This window comes from Numenius arquata, chromosome Z (genome assembly GCF_964106895.1).
Source record: "Numenius arquata chromosome Z, bNumArq3.hap1.1, whole genome shotgun sequence".
Lineage (NCBI taxonomy): Eukaryota > Metazoa > Chordata > Aves > Charadriiformes > Scolopacidae > Numenius > Numenius arquata.
Genome location: NC_133616.1, coordinates 75102839 through 75121637, shown reverse-complemented (window position 1 = coordinate 75121637; position 18799 = coordinate 75102839). Strand labels below are relative to the sequence as shown.

At 42.1% G+C, this 18799-nt stretch overlaps 1 protein-coding gene across 3 annotated transcripts; it reads left to right on the top strand.

Annotated features, from left to right (window-relative positions):
• Positions 1–2346: 2346 nt before the first annotated feature.
• On the top strand, positions 2347–16887 carry INIP (INTS3 and NABP interacting protein). Of its 3 annotated transcripts, XM_074166148.1 has the most exons (7): positions 2347–2437; positions 2634–2782; positions 3276–3362; positions 9903–10005; positions 12610–12700; positions 14027–14148; positions 14321–14431. In XM_074166148.1, the coding sequence occupies exons 3-6, from the start codon at positions 3338–3340 to the stop codon at positions 14120–14122; spliced, it is 315 nt and encodes a 104-aa protein (XP_074022249.1). In that variant the 5' UTR covers positions 2347–2437; positions 2634–2782; positions 3276–3337; the 3' UTR covers positions 14123–14148; positions 14321–14431. The 3 variants fall into 3 exon arrangements, with proteins under 3 accessions (XP_074022249.1, XP_074022247.1, XP_074022248.1); XM_074166146.1 differs by having other exon boundaries at positions 2350–2437; positions 14027–16887; XM_074166147.1 differs by having other exon boundaries at positions 2366–2398; positions 14027–14765.
• Positions 16888–18799: the final 1912 nt, after the last annotated feature.

The window sequence follows — 18799 nt, the reverse complement described above, 5'->3', positions numbered from 1 at the left end:
GCCTCCCGCAACAGATCATTCAAATCCTGGTCATGCCAACCTTCCAGCTTTTCCCACCTTTTCTTTGTATCGGGCCAGGCCTTTGTGACAAAATTGACTTTCAACAACTCTCACCCAGCATTGCTCCCAGGATCTATTCCTGAGTATTGTTGCATATTTTTCCTTAATCTTTCCAGCCAATCTGCAGGGGGTTCGTCCTTCTGTTGTTTACTGTCGAAAGCCTTATCAAAATTTTGCCCCTTTGGGATGGCCTCTCTTATTCCTCTGATGACTAATTTCCTATAATCGGACATATTATTCCCCCCCTCAACATTGTTTTGATCGCAAGTAGGCCTTGCTATGGGGACTTTCTGCTTCTCCGGAATCCCTCACTGGATGTTGGGAGCATTTTCCCGCTCCCAGATTCTGATCCCAGTAGCTCGAATCATTTGTCTTTCCTCTGGCGTAAACAGAGCCGCTAAAATAAACTGCATTTCTTCCCAAGTGTAAAGGTTGGGGCCCAAAAACTGGTGAAGTTGTTCTGACAAACCCAATGGGTTTTCCAATAGCTTTTTAAATTTCCTTTTTAAACTCTCGAACTTCAGTACTGGTCAGAGGCACATTCACAAACCCCACTCCTCCCGGAGCTCCTTGCATGGGCACTTCCCTTAAGGGGAACATGATCCTTAGATGCCCTTTTAGAAGAGGGTAGAGGAAAATTCTGGACATCCCTTGGCACCCTCATACTTCCTCAAGTAAGGGGGTGCTCGGTCCTGCGGGATCACCCCCTTTTGCACTACCCTCTCCTTCCTCCTCGTTCTCTACTATTGGATCATGGGGTTCATCCCTGGAGTCATATGGAGGTGTTAGGTGATCTAGGGGATCCCACTTTTCTTCCTTCTTTTTCTCTTTATCTCCCCCAAGGTTCTTAACCATGAATAAGAAGTGAGGCCCTCTCCAACATGAGGGATATTCGCTTTCTTCTTGACATGCAGGCTTTCTATTATTTACGTATAAATTCAGAGCCTGAGAAATCCAGTCTTTCATTGACCCGAACTTTCGCCAATACAATGGGTCAGATCTAATGAGTTCCTTAACCCATTCAAACATACAGCATTGTATCGGTTTTTCCTGTCTTTTCCCCGGGTGCAACCTTGCCCCCAATTCTTGAGCATCACCCTTAAAGGACTGCTGGGTGGAATGCTCAGACCGGGATTCTCGGATCCCCCTCCCTTCTTACGATTTTTTTTACTAGGCCTATTTCCCATTATCCTAGCTTCACACGGGACACCTTCCACCTAAAACCCTTTCGCTTCACCCCTTCACTGGCCAGTCTCCTCGCAGAGAAACTGAAGTGCAGTTAAAAAGGCTCCACACTCGCTTTGCGGCAAACCTGTGTCTCATTCACACACTCTCAGTCGCGCTATCCCAGCCTCCCGAGTAATACTTAACAGTCGATTTTCTTACCCAGGTTCCATGCACAGAAATTATCAGCTGCCGCGCGCAATTCAGTTTTGTCAACTCATCAATTCCTCCTTTACCCCTTTGCTTCAAGAGTCCTCCATCTGGGTAGGACCCGCTGCCCTTCATGAAACGAGACAGGAGGTTAGAGACTACCGGAATTAGCAGGGCGCACCCCTCTGCTCTCGCTGCCCTGTCCCACAGAAATAGAGGTGCTGATCCCAAACAAGCTCCCAGATTGTGAGAACCGCTTGCTCATGAATAGAATAGAGAGAACAAAGTCTTTGACACAAAAATGTAAAAATTTTATTACAAAAATTAACAAGTCAGGTGCATCTCAAAAAGAGGCACACCCAGCTACAAAACTTCGGGTATTTATACCCTCTCCTCAATCACCCAATTTCCTGCCCCTTTTCCCACTGCTTTGGTACTTTAGGGCTCACATTCTTTCGTGATCAGTTAACCTGTCACAGGCACAATCACCATTCTTCCCTTTTAAGCAGTTGTTCTTCTAAGTTACCCAATCTTGCCCATGTCTCTTTACAAACGGTTTCACCTACGTGTCATCTCTCTGTACAAAATGGCTGAAACTTATAAAATGGCTGAAGCAAAAGCCCTGAGTTAATCTCCCCACAAAAACCAACCATGCGTTAGCGCGCGGCCCGTGTCTGGAATCCCTGCCAAAAAAAATAACCAAAACCAAACCAAACCCGCTGTGTTTAAACTCAAACCCGGTGCCTGCGGTTGAAAAAAAATAATAAATAAATTAAACAGGGTTCTCTGACCCGTCGCTCAACCGACCCGCCGTGACGCCCTCTCCCGCCGACCAGGAAGGAGTGCGGCAAGGGGAGCGGAGGGGCGGTGTCGCGCTGATTATGCGTCATGAGGACGTGGCGGTAGCTGATTGGCTGCGGCGGGGTGGGGCGGGATGGCGGTGCTGCGAGCGGGAGGGCGGCGGGTAGGGGACCGCGGAGCGGCGCGGAGGGGTCCGCGGCAGGTGGGTGGCGGGGATCCGCGGGGTTTCCTGGGGTTCCGTGCTTGGGGCCGGCCAGTCGGCGGTCCGCCAGCCCTCCGCCGCCGGCGGAGGGAAGCCCCACAGACCCCGGGGGCCAGGCCTTCCCCGGGCTGCTGTAGGCCAGGCCTGCCCCCCCCTTCATAATTAATGCCGTTGTTTAATTACTTTCTCATTGCAGTAGCGTTGCTGCCCCGGGTGTGCCTATTCTCTGGGTCTCCTGCTGAAACCCGCCCAAGGCTTCTAGCCGTTGCTTCCCGCGGGATCCGGCGCTCCCCTCCTTCCCCGCCGCCCGGCACCTGGATGGAAACAAGTTGATGGTGGCCCGAGGTGACGTAGGGCGGAGCCGCGGGCATCCCTCCCCGTTTTTCCACCGCTGTCAGAGGGGTGACCTTTGGCAGGCCTTGTAGCTGGGATTTAATTTTCTTTCCTCAGTCAGTTTTCCCGAGTTAGAACCTAAACTGAAGTCTTTCAGGGCTTTAGCATTTAAGGAATGTAACGCTTTAATGTGATTCTTAAGTATAGTCTGACATGCTTTGTCAGGAAGCAGTTCTGTTAGGAAAAAGTGTGCATGACTCCAGAATGACTCTAAAGGTTATTCTTAAGTTACTAGAATCTGAAAAAGAATTGATCAGAACTGTTGATATTTCAAGCTAGAAATTTCAATCAGAACAGTATAAATAGTATTACGTATTTTAAGGAATATGCTGTATTTGGCTTATGCTTTGTAACAGTAGCCACGTTTATGAAATCTGTAACAGAATGAAATCCAAGCTTTTGTTTTAAAGGAGTATGTTTATCTTGCCTTGTGCCTGTTTTGCAGATATTTGTGGTGTTAAAAGATTTGAACTGCAGCTGAATAAAACCAGGGCTGAAAATTGAAGGATGGCAGCAAATCCTTCAGGACAAGGTAGGTTTTAATCTAAGTATTCAAGGGCAAGGACTATGTGCAAAATGTCAGTGAAGTCACCAAAACCATAAGTTTATTTTATAGAAAGAGCCAAAAGGGGAAGAGAGGCAGGAAGGTGGGGCTGGAAGCAGCAGAATGTGAGCAAGCCTTCTGGGAGAAGACACACACACTAAATGATTGAAAAAGACCAGTGATGGCTAAGGAGCTCTGCATTACTGTGCATTCCTTCATACTTGGGTTGTGAAGTAGCTGTCATGCCTGTGGTGCTGTGGATATTTCCTAAAGCATATTTCAGACACGCCGTTTAGCACTGAATGTGGCTTACAGCTCTTGTGCTCAGCATCAGCAAACAGCCAGAAATCTTAATATATTTTGTGTCGTGATGGGAGCAACAAGACCCAGGCAGTAATAGCTGTCAAAGATAGATAGCAAGTGGCCAGGCCTAGGAGGAAAAGCCAAATAAAATGTAACGCTGACTCTGATGGCGTATCTGAATTGCATCTGTAAAATCGTTCAAGACGTGGAAATAGTCCATCTGTCTAGCCGAAGCGTTGGAGGGAGCCGAGGGTCTGGCGGGGTGTCACACGGTTTGATTGAAGGAGGGTCTTAAATCGCCCTCTAGAGGTGCTTTCTGGAAATCTGAGTGGAACTTTGGGGCTTGTCTCTTCTACGGAAGAGCTGAGTAGAAGGAAGCTTCTTGGATATGGCTCTTCACTTACTGATTATGAGAAATGAGTTGAGAATTCAGGTTCCCAGCAACCTGAGACTTCCTCATACACATTTGTTCATGATTGTCTTTATCTGGAAAAGCAGTCCCACAAAGTTGGGTGTAATTAATTCTGAAGGGCAGATACTTGAAAGAAGGTACCAGGATCACTTGTGTGGGTCCCTCCCCCTCCCTTCCCAATGGCCCTCTGCTTTCAAAACAAAACCAGAAAAAAAGCCTTAGTCCAACAGACAGACTTTACTTGCCACTTGGCAAAAAGGAGGTAGTTTTTCTAACCCTTACTGAGCTTTTCTAAAGCGTTGAGAAGGGAGTACTGCAAATTGCAGATAGTTGTCTGATTGCAAATTTTAACTCTGAGAAGCTTTTGGTACACAATGGTAAATCTTGCTTTATTCTGCAAATACCAGGTCAGCGTTATTGCAAGGTATAGAATGTTGTCATAGAATCTTAACAGCTACTTTTTCTTAAATATGACAATTTACTGAGAAGTGGGATGGGGTTTTAGTGCCAGGATGCCTTTGCTTCCCTCCAAATTCCAGAGGCTTATAATGTAATAGAACCACAGAATCTGCTTTTATACTTTGAGATACCCTTTAGAGACTCACTAAAGGAACTGTTTAATTATATGAAAATTATTTGCACTAAGCAGGCAGGAAACATTATCAAGCTTAATGACTCAAATGAGCCTCTAAATAATACATCTAGGAAAATTAGAAAGGAACGGGTGAATACAAGCAACAGTTCAAGCCTTCTGTATCTTTCTCTTGGCCAGATGCAGTCTCATAATGAAAGCGATTGAGAGAAATAATGCATTTTCAGCTTGCTGAAACGGCACACATATTGGTACCGTTCAGGCAATTCATTCTGTTATTTCCTCCTTGGTCAAAAGGAATAGAGATTTACTGAAACTGGAAGGGTTATGAATGGTAGCACCTGGACAGAACTGAAAGGATGAATTAAGCATTAGCCTTCTACACAGGTAGACTGTGTTTATAATTTTTTTTATACCGAGTTTTTTTCTTTCACCAGTACTGGGTATTTTCCTGGGAGTTAATTGAGTTTTCTGTTAATTTCAGACTCGGACTACCAAGGTTAAGATTTTGTGGATTGAACTTTTCTTTAATTCATCAGACCTTCAGGAAAGCAGTCTTTTGATTAGAATTTCAAAAATTTGGAGCTGCGTATGAGTACACCAAAACCAAATAGAATTGAATGAAAGCCTTACTTCAGGGCGTTAGTACCACATAGTATATATTACCACATAGATTGAACTGATTGCATGAGACTGATTACAGCATTTAAAAGAAACGGAAAAGCTTTTTGCATGCTGTGTATTGTTCATATGATGAGCTCATAGACCTGAGTGGTACACTTTAGTAGCAGGGGAAAAAACCAGCTTTGAAATTACTTTCAGGTGCTTGGTAATACTTGCATTAATTGGGCTGGTCTTGTAATGCTTTTGCTTGTGCAGCAAACCCAGAGCATACCTTGTGTGTTATTAAATTAAAGACTCCATGTCTGGATTGTCCCAGAGGAAGCCCTCTGAGGTGAGAGAACTGTGACTGTGTGCAGGAAGGAACTCTCCTTCCTGTTCCACAGGTTCCACGGGTGGAAAAAATACAGGTCCTGCTGTAGATGGGGCTGGATTTTTCTGTAAAGAAGAGTTCCAGTACATTGGAAGAACCAAGCTCTTGAAATACATACAGAATTCTAAGCCTCAGGCTTTAGCAATTCTATGAGGTCTTTTTCTGTCCAGGTTGTTGTTTATGTTTTTGGCCCAAGGTTTTGTGAGCACATTCGCGTAACACAGTCTGAGTAGCTGGATTTAGCATTCTGTTCACCGAGTCTGTGTTAAAAAGGCAGATTATACTGTTCTGCATTGAATTATGTCATCAGCTACAAACTTTGCTGCTCTGCATCTGAGTTTGATCTGTGTGCAAGTGTAGTGCTTAAGAGATATGCTACAGTCCTCCCCTGGAGAACTTTGCGGCCAGAAAGCACTCAATGACTTACATTCACCTATGCATGTAGCTGTTTTCTGGAGGGACAGACAAAATATTAATATATCTTTTAGTAATTTATGTTAATTTACTGAATTACTAATATGCCTTTCATTGTCACACAATGAATATGAAAGCATATACGAATGTAAGTTGTTACTGAAAAGTATTGATGCACAGCAGACTATCAGATGAGGTTTTCTGATGCCAGTAGTCATAAGCAGAAGAGGAAATCAAAATACAGTTTATCCATCCTTTTTCCCCAAACGTTGTGTGTTTAATAAGGTCTTTAGATTCTGTTTTTTAAAAGGTTACTGCCTCATGTCATGAAGGATACCAGTTATGTATCCTGGAAGTGTTCAAGACCAGGCTGGATGGGGCTTTGAGCAACCTGGTCTAGTGGGAGGTGTCCCTGCCCATGGCACAGGGGTTGGAACTCGGTGATCTTTAAGGTCCCTTCCAATTCTATGAATTATTGAAGCATGCACTTCAGTAAGGGAATTGCTGTGAAGCGCTTTCTGAATTGAGCAGGCAGAACAATGTGCAGTGCCAGTGTACAGAGCCGAGAGTAGACATCCAGCTTTGAAACCGTTTTTCCAAGTAGACGTGTATCTTGAACAGATAGCGGTGGAGGGCTCTTTTGTGCTGTTACACATCTATGGACAAATGATAAATAATGCATACTAGGAAAAACTTACATGTACTGTGAATTTGAATCAACCAACAGAACAGGGGAAAGAGATAAGATGAAAAGCAAAAACTTTAAAGTAGATAAAGGTAAAACTGTTTCCTGCCATGCAGAGTTACCTAGTAGAACTAACTGATATCAGTAAGGCAAGGTGGTAGTATTAGGTGTAAGGATTAGGTTAAAGGGCGAAGCTGGCTGTGAGCTCTTAAAGCTACCAGTATCACTCAGCAAGGCTTCAACTTTCTCTGATTTTCTGCCTTTCACACGCAGAACATCAGTGCAAGTAAACATGTAGCTCCTGCACAGAGCACATAATACAGTGCCTGATGTCAGAAATAGAGGTGTCAGAAAGAACAGGTTAAAATTTTAAATGTCCTGAATCTGCTACCATAGAAAGAAATCTGAGGACCCAGGTGTTCAGTTTGACATCTGACACTGCCATTAATCTGTTTAGCTGCCTTGAACGGGTCATTTTGTGTCAGGACTCTTCGTGTCTGCAAAGCAGAGAATATCAATGCACTGCAATATTCATGAACTGTTCAAACTCAAAATAGTAGGCCAACTTGGCTTAGTTAAGGGGAGTCTAAACTTAAAACTTTATTAAGAAGTTACTATGTTTGAAAATCTACGCTTCCTTTCACAGATGAGAATCCGGTCTGTACTAAGGATGGCTGGTTTTTTTTTTTTGCATGTCCCCTTTTTTCAGTACTAGAAAGCAGAACAGACATTTCAAACCTACAGATGAAAAATTGCTTTCTTTGTAATTGAAATAGGAAACTTATGTAGCTGTTTCAAGTTGGTCTTTATGGAAGCATTTTGGAGTCCTGGACAGGGAAGAATCTAAATGGCGGTCTCACTTATGTATGGCCAGATATGATGAATTATTTTGTAAGGATGCCAAATTTTATCTCTAAAATGAATTTCTCATGTCCCACCCTCTCCATTGTTACCTTTAAACTAAGAGGTTTTACTTCACATTTTAAAAAAGCTGTATTTTAAAATACCTGTAGGAACTTCACATTGCTCAGGTGAGGAGCACTAACATGTACATATTGGGTACATCCATTTTCTCAAGTAGGCTTTTTTTCTACTCACCATTAACAAATTCTCTTAAACCAGTGACTTTTCCGTACAGCAGATTGCTGATGGGCACTGTCTGAATTCTCAAGCAAAAAACAACCTTTTTTTTAAAAAAAACCCAACCCATCTTCTCTTAGTAGTAGAGGGCTAGAAAAAGGAACAAAAAATACTTGGGTTTCTTCTGAATCCCTCTAGAGTTTCTGACATATGATACTATAGCAAGACTCGTACTAAAATGGAAGACTGTGATAATCTTGCACAGTTTCTAATCACAGTTTAAAAACAGCATTTAAAATTTTATTCTTACACGTCTCAAACCTTTCTGAATCATACCATCTGCTTCATGATAAGTGTGAGAATATTTAGTCTTTATTTGTTAACTGACAGCAACTTCTATTAAAAAGTGGTCTCCTCTTTCTTGCCTCAATCACCATATCATCTGAATTCCAAACATGCGTTTAGTTTTATGCACTTTGTGGTAAACAAGCACTAGCAGAAGGCTGTTGAGTAATGTGTCAAGTATTAAGCTTTTTGGCTGAGAATGCTCTGTAGAATTAGCATACAGACCTGATGACTTTAGCTCGGACCCTCTTAGCAGTACTTCAGTAGTCCGTTGTCTTCAGAATTTACAAGAAAGTAAAATCTGGGGTAACTGCAACTCAGAAATGTTGAATCTTAGCTTGTTGGCAAGATCTCTCAGCCTTTCTGTCTCTTGGAGCACGCGTTCAGCTGTGTTTTAATGTTTCAAACTCATTGTTCAAAAAAAGATAGTGTACAGTACCTAAAGAGCAGAGACACATCTAAGACCTGAATCAATACACTTATAAAACAGGGAGAGTTTAAGTGGAACTAATGCCATGTGGGAAAGAGAGATTAACAGAAAGGGAAAATAGCAGTTAATTACATTTAATTTGAAAATCTGTTAACAAATGTAAAGATGATTATGGGTGATCTTGCATAAAACCACAGTAAAATCTAATCAAACAACTGTTCCTTTTGAGAACTCTGAGACACTGAGGCTCAGGGGTGCGTATGTTAGCCATAGTAAAAGAAAAAGGTGAGGGTTTGATGGTAAGGCAATACTGATGCAAATTATTATTTAGAGTGGAAGGTTTCTACCTGATAATGGTCTCCTTCATTGAAACATGCAGATGAAAGGAATATCGGATCATGTAATTGAGCAGCAACAGAAAGTCTGTCAAAGGGAATGAACTTTGAGTGCAGCTACTGAAAATAAATTTGAAATAATTTTACCTCGACATCCTAATACTCCCCTTAAGAGTTACCTGTCTGGCCTTCCTAACGGGCTTGTGGGCTACCATTTTTTAAGTGGTATTACTAAAACATAGCACTCAGGATGGGGACAGGGGCGCAACATGCAGGAGTTTCCAATGGCCAATGTCTTTAACTATTTGTATGAAGGAAATAAGGGAGAGAACTTGACTTTTCCATCTTTTACATATGACATTGTAGTGCCTTGATATTTATAGAATAGCAGCAGATTAGAGATGAAAAAAGTGTATATTCTTGACATGAGGTAATTTTTTGTGTAAGCGCATGTGCAAGCTTAGTGTTCCTCAAATTCTTACCTGTTAACATATGTAAAACTTTTATTATAGTTTGATTTCACTGGCATGAGAATTAGGCCCTGTGAGTATATTACTCCATTATTATCATTGAGTTGTACATTCAGTGACTACATTTTAAATCTAGAACCTGGTAAGTTTAGCTTTTTTTTTTTGAAGCCAAGTATTTGAGCACATACCTTGTTTATAGCTCCAGAGCTGGCTTGGGAACGGGTAGGATCTGACTTGAGATACAAACCTGTATTTTAAAATGTATTAATATGTATGATAGCCTAAGGAAGATATTTCATATTGTAAAATGAGAAAAGGAAAAATGAAACCTATTTATGGGTGCAAAGCCTTTAAGAGTAGTATATTCATCATAATGTCCTATTGTACAGAGACTTTTAATTCCACAAGGTTAGAGTTGGGCCACAGAAATCAAGTAAATCTCTAATATTTTTCTGTCATTCCCACCAGGTTTCCAGAATAAAAATAGGGTTGCAATCCTGGCAGAACTAGACAAGGAGAAGAGAAAGTTACTTATGCAAAACCAGTCTTCCACAAATCACCCTGGAGCCAGGTATTTTATGTTCTTAGACCTGTTTGGACATCACTAATTAGATTAAAGGGAAAAAAAAATAGCAAGTGAGCTGTAAAGTTACATAAACACTAATCAGAAGTGTTTTCTGACCATCCTCAATAACCAGGCAGATAGACCCTGCACTTCAGGAATATACTAGTATTTAAAATTGTTTACAGACCCTGACTTTTGGCTTATGTAATTTCCATTTGAGAAGGGAAGAAGCAGATATGGTTACTCAACTGTATTAGAGTCTACCTTAAAGAAGAATCAGGGAGCGGGCACTGAGAAAGCGTTTAATTATTAAGCTAAAATGCCCTAAGGAATGGAAGTGGCAGAACATTAGTTTCAGGGTACTGTGTGTTTAGAGAAGAGCAGTTACGGCAGGGAGTGAGTTATCCTTGAAGCTCCCTGTGTGCCAGACAAAGCCAGTTTATGTTACTGCAGATCTTCTCGTAAAAGATGGTGTGTTGTAAGATGATTCTACACCAGAAGGTGTAATAATCTAATATGAGCTTGGGAGCTGTCACTGGGATTTCTCCCATTTAAGACAGAAAGATTAGATTTTTATTATAAATCTGTAACTAGAAAATCACACGCTGATTTACATGGAGAAAGTGAGATAGTTGAGCTTTTGGGTTAGCATGAAGTGAGTGCAGTGCTGTATTTTAGACATAGTGTGTTACATACAGTCTATCATGCTACATGCAGAGTCAAATACTTCGAATACAGTCTGAGCGTTGCCTGTATCTTTTTTCCAAGGAAATTCTAGGTCACCTTTAATTCCTTCATACGGTGAAAAAGCATGCAGAATATTTAAAATTGCCCGAGTTGGATCTCTGATTCGCTCTGTGTACAGTTGTTATTCAAGGAAAATTATTGATTAGAGAAGAAAACAGGAATATCATACTGTTACATACAACCTCTGCCTCCTGGCAACAGTGTTTCCACACTTCATTGCAAGTCTGACAGAGTTTCAGGCCATGCTTGTTTGCTTGCTTTTTTCTTTAAGGAAATATAACACTGTATGCTAATGAGCAGAATTAGAATTTACTAATTTTGAAAGTGGGGACGTGGGGGGGAACCTACAAAGCAGCAGTCAAACTCTCTGCTTTGACATGGTGGGCTGATGTGTGATTTTTTGAGAAGCTGGTGGTCCTGTGGCAGGGATGCTGTGCCAAAGGTTTTGGGCCATGGAGTTGTCAGAAATGAGACCATAGAAATTCTGCAAACTTGACAGAAAAAGAGCTTGATGTACCTGAAGCCCAATAGTGGCATGGCCAGCATAAGGGTGAATGTGTTAATTGATTTCTGGCCTTGGCGTACAGGAATAGTCTATCTAAGAACAGAAGACTTCTGTTGAAAAGTGTCAGCTTATGATGAAGCCTTAAGATTATCTACAGAAATCATATTGAAGAATTAGAGGGTACAGAATTAAAGGCAAAATACATACCTTCAAAATAACTGGAAATATTATGTTACAAATAAACTGAGTAGTTCTTTTCCCCAGCAGTGAAGCTTATCTTAATATTTGTCAGAAAATCTGTTCAGGGGATTGTTACTTAGCTTTCATTATGCATTTAGGCATAGATTTTACTGAAGGTCTCTTCATGAGCATGGCTGCTTTTGATTTACTAAATCAGCTGTTGACATTGAAGCTGCTGGGAAAGGTCACTTGATGGGTTTGCTTGGATCCCTTGTTGTCCTTCGTACTTTTGTCTCTATGACTGAGGAGAGCTGGGCTTTCAGCACCAGCCTCCCAAGCCAGTTTCAGAGGTAGTTGTGAATTGCCTTGCAATATAGCTCCAATGGCAGTTCTCACTGATTTCTATCTGGAGGATGGCTGATCATGTTACTTATATAATGTTGGGGGGGTTGGGGAAAGTCGTCTTCTTATTTCTTCTTTTTTTGGTTAACAAGGTGGACAAGCCTTAAGATATAAAAGCCAAGAAAACATATTTAGAAATAAATTTAGAAAATATATTTAGAAATTTTAATTTGAAACCTAATGTCTGCTGCACTGAGATAGATAAGCAAAATCAATTTTAGGTTCTCTAAGCCATCACCAGAGGATTGTTATTTCAGTTAACGTCAATAGGAAGTTCCTTTACGATAAGCAGTGAGCTGCTGCCCACCTGCCGAAGAACTGGTCTTACACTGAAGACTGCTGAGTTCTTATTTTCTGTTTCTGTTTATCACAGTTTTTTAGAACAGTCACTGAATGACTGGATAATGGTGAAAACAAAAAGCTGTTTTTTTAAAAATTGCTGACGTCTAACATTGCACCCAGTGGTTCCACTGACTTCAGTGGGACTCCACCCTTGAACAAAATCCACAACAGGCTTCAGGACTATGAGTCTTCCAGGTTTAGTTTGGCATCAGTTGTTTATGCTAGGTCAAATGATACAGCTGTGGTCGGTCCATTTTCCTTTCCCCACTTATGTTAGCCAAATAGTAATTCCAAACAATAGTTAACAATTGTCAAGCCATGAGTCAAATAAATCGTGAGCTGTGGAAGTCACGGAATCTGGCTAGAATGGCAAGGGCAAGTTGGTTTTTTGGTTTTTTTCTGTGGTATGTATCATGCCATATTCTTTCTTGCAGCATTGCACTTGCAAGATCACCGCTGAACAAGGATTTCCGTGATCATGCTGAGCAACAGCACATCGCAGCACAGCAGAAGGCTGCACTGCAGGTAAGCCAACAGTCAGGTTCAGTTTAGCTTGGCTCTGTCTGAGATATGCAGTCGTGCGCCTAGAGAGAATGAAAAGCCCCTTTTAGAGGTTAGGTTTCATATGTTTCTGAAATTTCTTCTTCTGCTACGATGAAAGCTGAAATCTATGGGCTCATTCTCCCTCGATACGGTTGTAAGAATGTAGCCTACAGGATCATTATAGCTGTTTTGTACATCTCAGTCGAGTCAGTTTTATTATACATCTGAATGTCTCATCAAGTGTAGGGGGAAATAGCCACACTTTTTTGTACATTTACAGACTTCTATTTGCTGCTATTTTGTTCATGTCAGGTGAGGTTGATTTCGGTGTTGAAATTGGAAATTGTGCAGGAAAGCCAGCACATGGCCACTTGCCTTCCTGGCACTCCAGACAGAATGATTTGGCAAGGGGCACAGGAACAGGAAAAAGCTTTGAGATGCAAACTAGCAACGCTGTTCACATATCCTTGTTGTATTTCTGTTACCCAGTACAGGTCCCCACACTGCTTCTCCTAAAACGAATGGGAACAGAAGTGAGCTCTGGCTGGTGTCCTGTGTTGACCACAGAACATTGTAGGCTGGAAGGAATCTCAGGAGGTTTCTAGTCCAGTGCCTTGCTCCAGGAATGACTAAGAGTAGTGCTGTATCACATTGTTCAGGGCATGGTCCAGTCAGGTTTTGAAGCTCTCCAGGGGTAGACTTCTTGTGCCCTTTCTTGGCTCTGAGTCTGGTTCGGTCTCCTCTGTATCCCGTCACTGGGTATCTGAAAATAGCATAAGATTTCCCCTCAGCTTTCTCATCTAACAAGAAGCTCAGCCCTCCCACCACCCCCTTGGACACTGGGAGATCCAGTGCAGCCCCCGGCCTTCTCTTTGGGTCTCTGTTGGACTCCCTCCAGTTTGTGTCTCAAACCAAACACAGTATCACAAATGCAGCATCATGAGTAGCTTTCCTTGGCCTGCTGGCTGTGCTGTTGCTGGTGCAGCCCGCTGACCTGGGAAGCTGGTTATAGATGGGAGCGAAAGCAGGGGGTCGAGGCAGAGGAGAACAATCAGGAGTTCATTTACCATTCTTCCTCCCCCGCCATGAGACTTGTTGAAAAAGAAGCAGCAGGGAATGACCAAGTTAATTCCTTTGATGGGCCCTGATCAGGTGTGGTCGGTCTAAAGTGCTGGTTTTGAATTTGACTATCAGAGTTGAAGAGCAGACTGGGAGAAATAAATAATCAATGCTGCTGAAGCTGTAAAGTCTTGAATTATATCAGTGCTGCGGGGAGTTATGCTTTAACAAATGTTTTTCTCTTTCCAGCACGCACACGCACATTCCTCAGGATACTTCATAACTCAAGACTCTGCATTTGGAAATCTTATTCTTCCTGTCTTACCTCGGCTTGAGGCAGAATGAGGAATGCTGTTTCTCAGAACTGCAAGGTCTGATTTTTGTCCATAGCAGGAACTGTCTGACCTTCTAATTTCTTTACTTAACTTAAAACCTTTTTTTTTTTTTTCTGGATTTTTGCCTTTCGGGAGTGTGAGATCTAACAATGAAAAAGCAATGTTGTTGAACAGCAATTTTTATCCTATATTTCTGCTCCTCTGTCAGGTCAAAGGCAGACAGAAGACTTCCTTGGTGTGTGAAGTGCATAGCGCTTGCTCTTCCCTGTTTCTGTGCTTCCTTTAAATAAACGTACAAACCTGAGTCATCAACAGATGCACACTCTGTCAGCATTTGTGTTTCTTATTATTGTGTACAGGTACTACACTTGACTTCAGTGAGAGACAAAAGTTACTTTTGTCCATCAAAACAGATATGAATTTATCTAATGCATCAGTTAGTCTCTTCTTTTTTTTTTTTTTCCCCCCCTCTGTATGCAGGAACATTGCTAGTGTACTGTTTGCTGTTGTAGTATCATCTGGTGTCACATCCTTAGCTATAGTGTGCCTGCCTCTTATTTTCTTCTGTGAAATGTGAAAATTAAAAAGTGGGGAAAAAGCAATTGTTTCAAACAGTCTTTTAACAGACAAAATAAAAGAAGCCTTTTAACTTCTCTGGAGATTTCAGATGGAAAGTGTTGTCTGCAAGGATAATTCTGTTTAGAAGTTCATATTTTTCTAATCGTACCTTTTCCAATGCTTAGTGTATTTCATTTTGTTTGCTTTTTTCCTTCCTGTTTTAATCTGTGGTAACCAAATCCAGCTCTGTGCTGAAAGAAAATCTGTTGATCCTAAGGTAAATTATTTTGGAATTGTAATCATGTTACTAGTAACCAATTAACTTAGAGTGAAGCATAGTCCTTACATAGATGTTTGTATATCTCCACACCTTTACTAATACAATTATACTAGTACACAGATTGCTTTACCTATGGAGGCAAGTTTTAGAAAACAAAAAGAACAAGAGAACTTCACAAATCCAAAAGCATCTGTTAAATTGGTGCCCATTTGAAGCAGCTCCGACCTTTGCAGAAACTTAGCTGTCTGATGAGGTTTCCGAGGTTTTTCCTTAGTGATTTTCTTAGTGACATTTCCTTAGTGACATTCAGGTGTCCTGTTTCCATCTGCAGGGGATTCCTGAATCCAGGGAGCATTCCTGACCTATAAGCACTGCTAACAGTTCCATTCCTCATGAGAAAAAAAACAGAGCGAAGAGATCAGTGTGGGTGTGAGGAAAATGCCATCGCTTTCATATACATCAGCTGAGGGCAGACCCTTGCAGAATCTGTAGCATACTGAAACGTTTTCAAGGAGACTCTTGTGGAGGAGCCCCGATAGAGCTTAAAGATGTGCAATTGTAGAATGAACTACTCATATCGTGTGCGCTTTTGGGGGTCTGTTGTGGTAGGTCTTTGGAACAATGATGGTTTCAGTGGGCAATGGAGAAAGGAGTACTGTCATTTCTGTTTTCAGTGGTTGGCTCTGTGTAGCTTTTTCCTTTTAATTACCAAGGGTAACTTGACCATGAAGCTGTCCTGACTACTCATTATTCTGCAGTGTGAGCCGACTATCTTAGATGCTTTGAAGCAAAAGATCTCTTCTCAGTGGTGCCTGGTGACAGGACAAGGGGCGACAGGCACAAACCGGAACACAGGAAGTTCCGTCTGAACATGAGGAAAAATGTCTTTACTTTGAGGGTGGCAGAGCCCTGGAACAGGCTGCCCAGAGAGGTGGTGGAGTCTCTTTCTCTGGAGAAACTCAAAACCTGTCTGGATGCGTACCTGTCCAGCCTGCTCTGGGTGACCCTGCTTTGGCGGGGGGGGGTGAACTAGATGATCTCCGAAGGTCCCTTCCAGTCCCTTCCATTCTGTGATCTGCAAATCTCTGTGTGTAGAAGAGGCAGATATGAATCAGTCCAAGCTTGGAAGCATACAAAGGCAAGAAGGTAAAGCAGATGCAGCAGGAAGTTTGGATTTTAGATTCTAGTTGAATTTCAAAAGTAGGCTGGGCGTTTCAACATTAAAGGAGCTTTTTTTTTCTTTTTGCCTTTAGAGAAGTGGCAAAGGAATGTCTGCTTTCTCTAGAAACACACCCTCCATGCTAACAAATTGAACGATAGAATCTCTCAGTGTAACTCCATCATAGACTGCATATGATCACGCAGTGAAACAGTAAAGGTCCCTCTTTGGCAAGCTACTGCTCCACTGAAGGAGTTAAACTTGTTTTCATCTCAGGTATCGAACGATCTGCTTTTGGAAATCCAGGGCCTGGGCTCAAAGATGGAGGTACTCGAAGAGGGGAAAAATTGACACAGCTGTGGTAATATTTTTAAGTTATAATGCCTCAAATTATTCTATGTCATCATGAGGGACTTGGCGATATATGTAGATATAATTAACTGTCAAAGATACAAATGTTGTATATGGAAGCTTCTCTCTTCGAAACCACAGACTCTAGCAATTAGTGTCAGATGCATCAATTTGTCTTGCCACTCTTACTTTTTCTTTTCTGCTATTAATCAGTATTAAAACCATTAATCTATCCCTGTGCAGTAATTTCAGCAAAATCTCTTGTCCTGCTGGAATTGCATGTTCAAATTCAAATCATTATTAGTTAGAATATACCCAAACCAGGAAGTGCCTGGGATGTCTTGCTTCTGGCAGTAACCATTACCTGTAAAAGCAGAGCGCTTGTAATCTAGTGCTGACCTGTGTACCTAAAAGTATCTTAACACACAAAAATTACTCAAGAGTCATTTTATTTCATTTGCTACAGCAGTAATCGGCCTTTTCACTCAACACAGGTGGGTTGCTGTAGGGTCCATATCAGAGCTGGATGGTGGGGTGAGAGCAGGTCACTGGGTAGGTGTGACACTAAACAGATACAGTAGATGGGATGTGGGCAAACAAACAGGGAAGTCAGGCTTTCTAAGTGGTGGCAGAGTCACCATCTGTCAAGAACAGATGAGGTAAATAAGTCAAAGATCTTGGACTGAAGCACTGGAAGAACTGAAGCACAGCTTCTTTATTCTCAGCTCTGTGCTTTTTGTCTTCCACTAGACAAGTTTTCTCTCCACACCCTTATTTTCCAAGATCACTCACCATTTCCCCACCATTACAGGCTCTGGAAAATGCTCAGTTTTAACACGAGAAGCCTGACCTGTAGGACCACACATGGTTTCCTACCACTACAGGGTTTTACTCTCCATTTATTCTTAGTATTTTCACTCTACTGATCTGTTAGAAGCAGTGGTATGAAATTAATCAATAGCACCTGATGTTATATTTGCACTTTGCATCAGAACATGGAATACCCCATTAAACTTATTATCGGAAAGGAATTTCAGCCTCTAGTGTCACTTGCCAGGAACTTCCTAGTTGCCGTGATGTGTCCAATCAGTTAAAATAGCTAAATGCTACTTCTGCCTTCCTGTACAGTCAGCACAGGACAAACCAGCTGCAATTTGCAAGTCCTATGAAGGCAGCTGATCATGCTGAGGGGTCCTGTCTGAGAGAGACACTTTGGGTGGCTGCATGTTTTCTGTTGGATCACCGGTGTCACTTAAAGGCTGGACGTCATTTATCATCTTGGTGCACCACAGAGGTCACTGACCCTGACCTTGTGGAAATGCCTGAAGAGGACAGGCTTTTCCCATCTTCTGTAGAAAGAAGAGGAAGGTGCCAATTATCAGCCAGATAATAGAGAACATGAGCTCAAACTGGTGGAAGGAAATGCGGGCAACTATGTCTTGGAGTGCAGAGCTTTTTGTGGTGTGACTTACAATTGCGTTTGCAGTGTTTCAGTGACAGAGCACAAGGGCTAAAGGAGGATGAGGAGCCTAGACAGTGCACAGGCGTGCAGGCAGGCAGTGACTATCTTAACACATCCTCTGAAGCATTACAATAGTTAAAACAGGGCTTGGTGTCTTCACCAGGAAGAAGCATTGCTAAGAATAGCTTTCTTATGAGAATGATGTTCTTTCATGTTGTATCTCCTTAAATGTATATTCGAAGTCAGGAGGATGCCTGAGAAAGCAGCCAGATGATTCCTGTTGGTCAAAATTATGGCACTGATGATTCCTCCTGTCAAGCCAGCTCAAGCTTTCTTGGAAGGACAGGGTCTGTGCACTGTGCTATGGACTTCTGCCAAAACTGAAGCTGTTTCCCATGTCCTAGGGAACGGGTGGCAACCAAAATGAGACGTGAATCCTAAGGGAAAAGCTAAGAGGAGGCAGCTCTCTGTACCTCCGAAAGAGGAGGTGGAGATTGAGAGAAGGATTGCCTGTACCTAGCTGGAAGAGTGTTCCCATCCAGAGCTTTATGAACCTGATATATGTTTTGCTAACACAGGGACAAAATCCTATAGTCTCTGCTAGTAACACCCTTCTGTCTGGATAGTCTGGTAGTCACTGTTTTGTGAAACACTTTTGGAGTCTGTAGGGAATCCTTGGGCTAAAATACACTGTATGGAGCTCTCTAAAGCGAACAGAAACTTTGAAGATTAGTGGGGGAAGTGGATTTCACGTGCTGTTGGGTTAAGAGCTTGCTCCAGTGAGTTTCTGGATTTGTTGGAACCGCAGAGCTTGCCCCAGGCTCTTTACAACAAAGACAACGCCTTCTACTTGTTTCCTGGTTCTTGCTCTTGATAG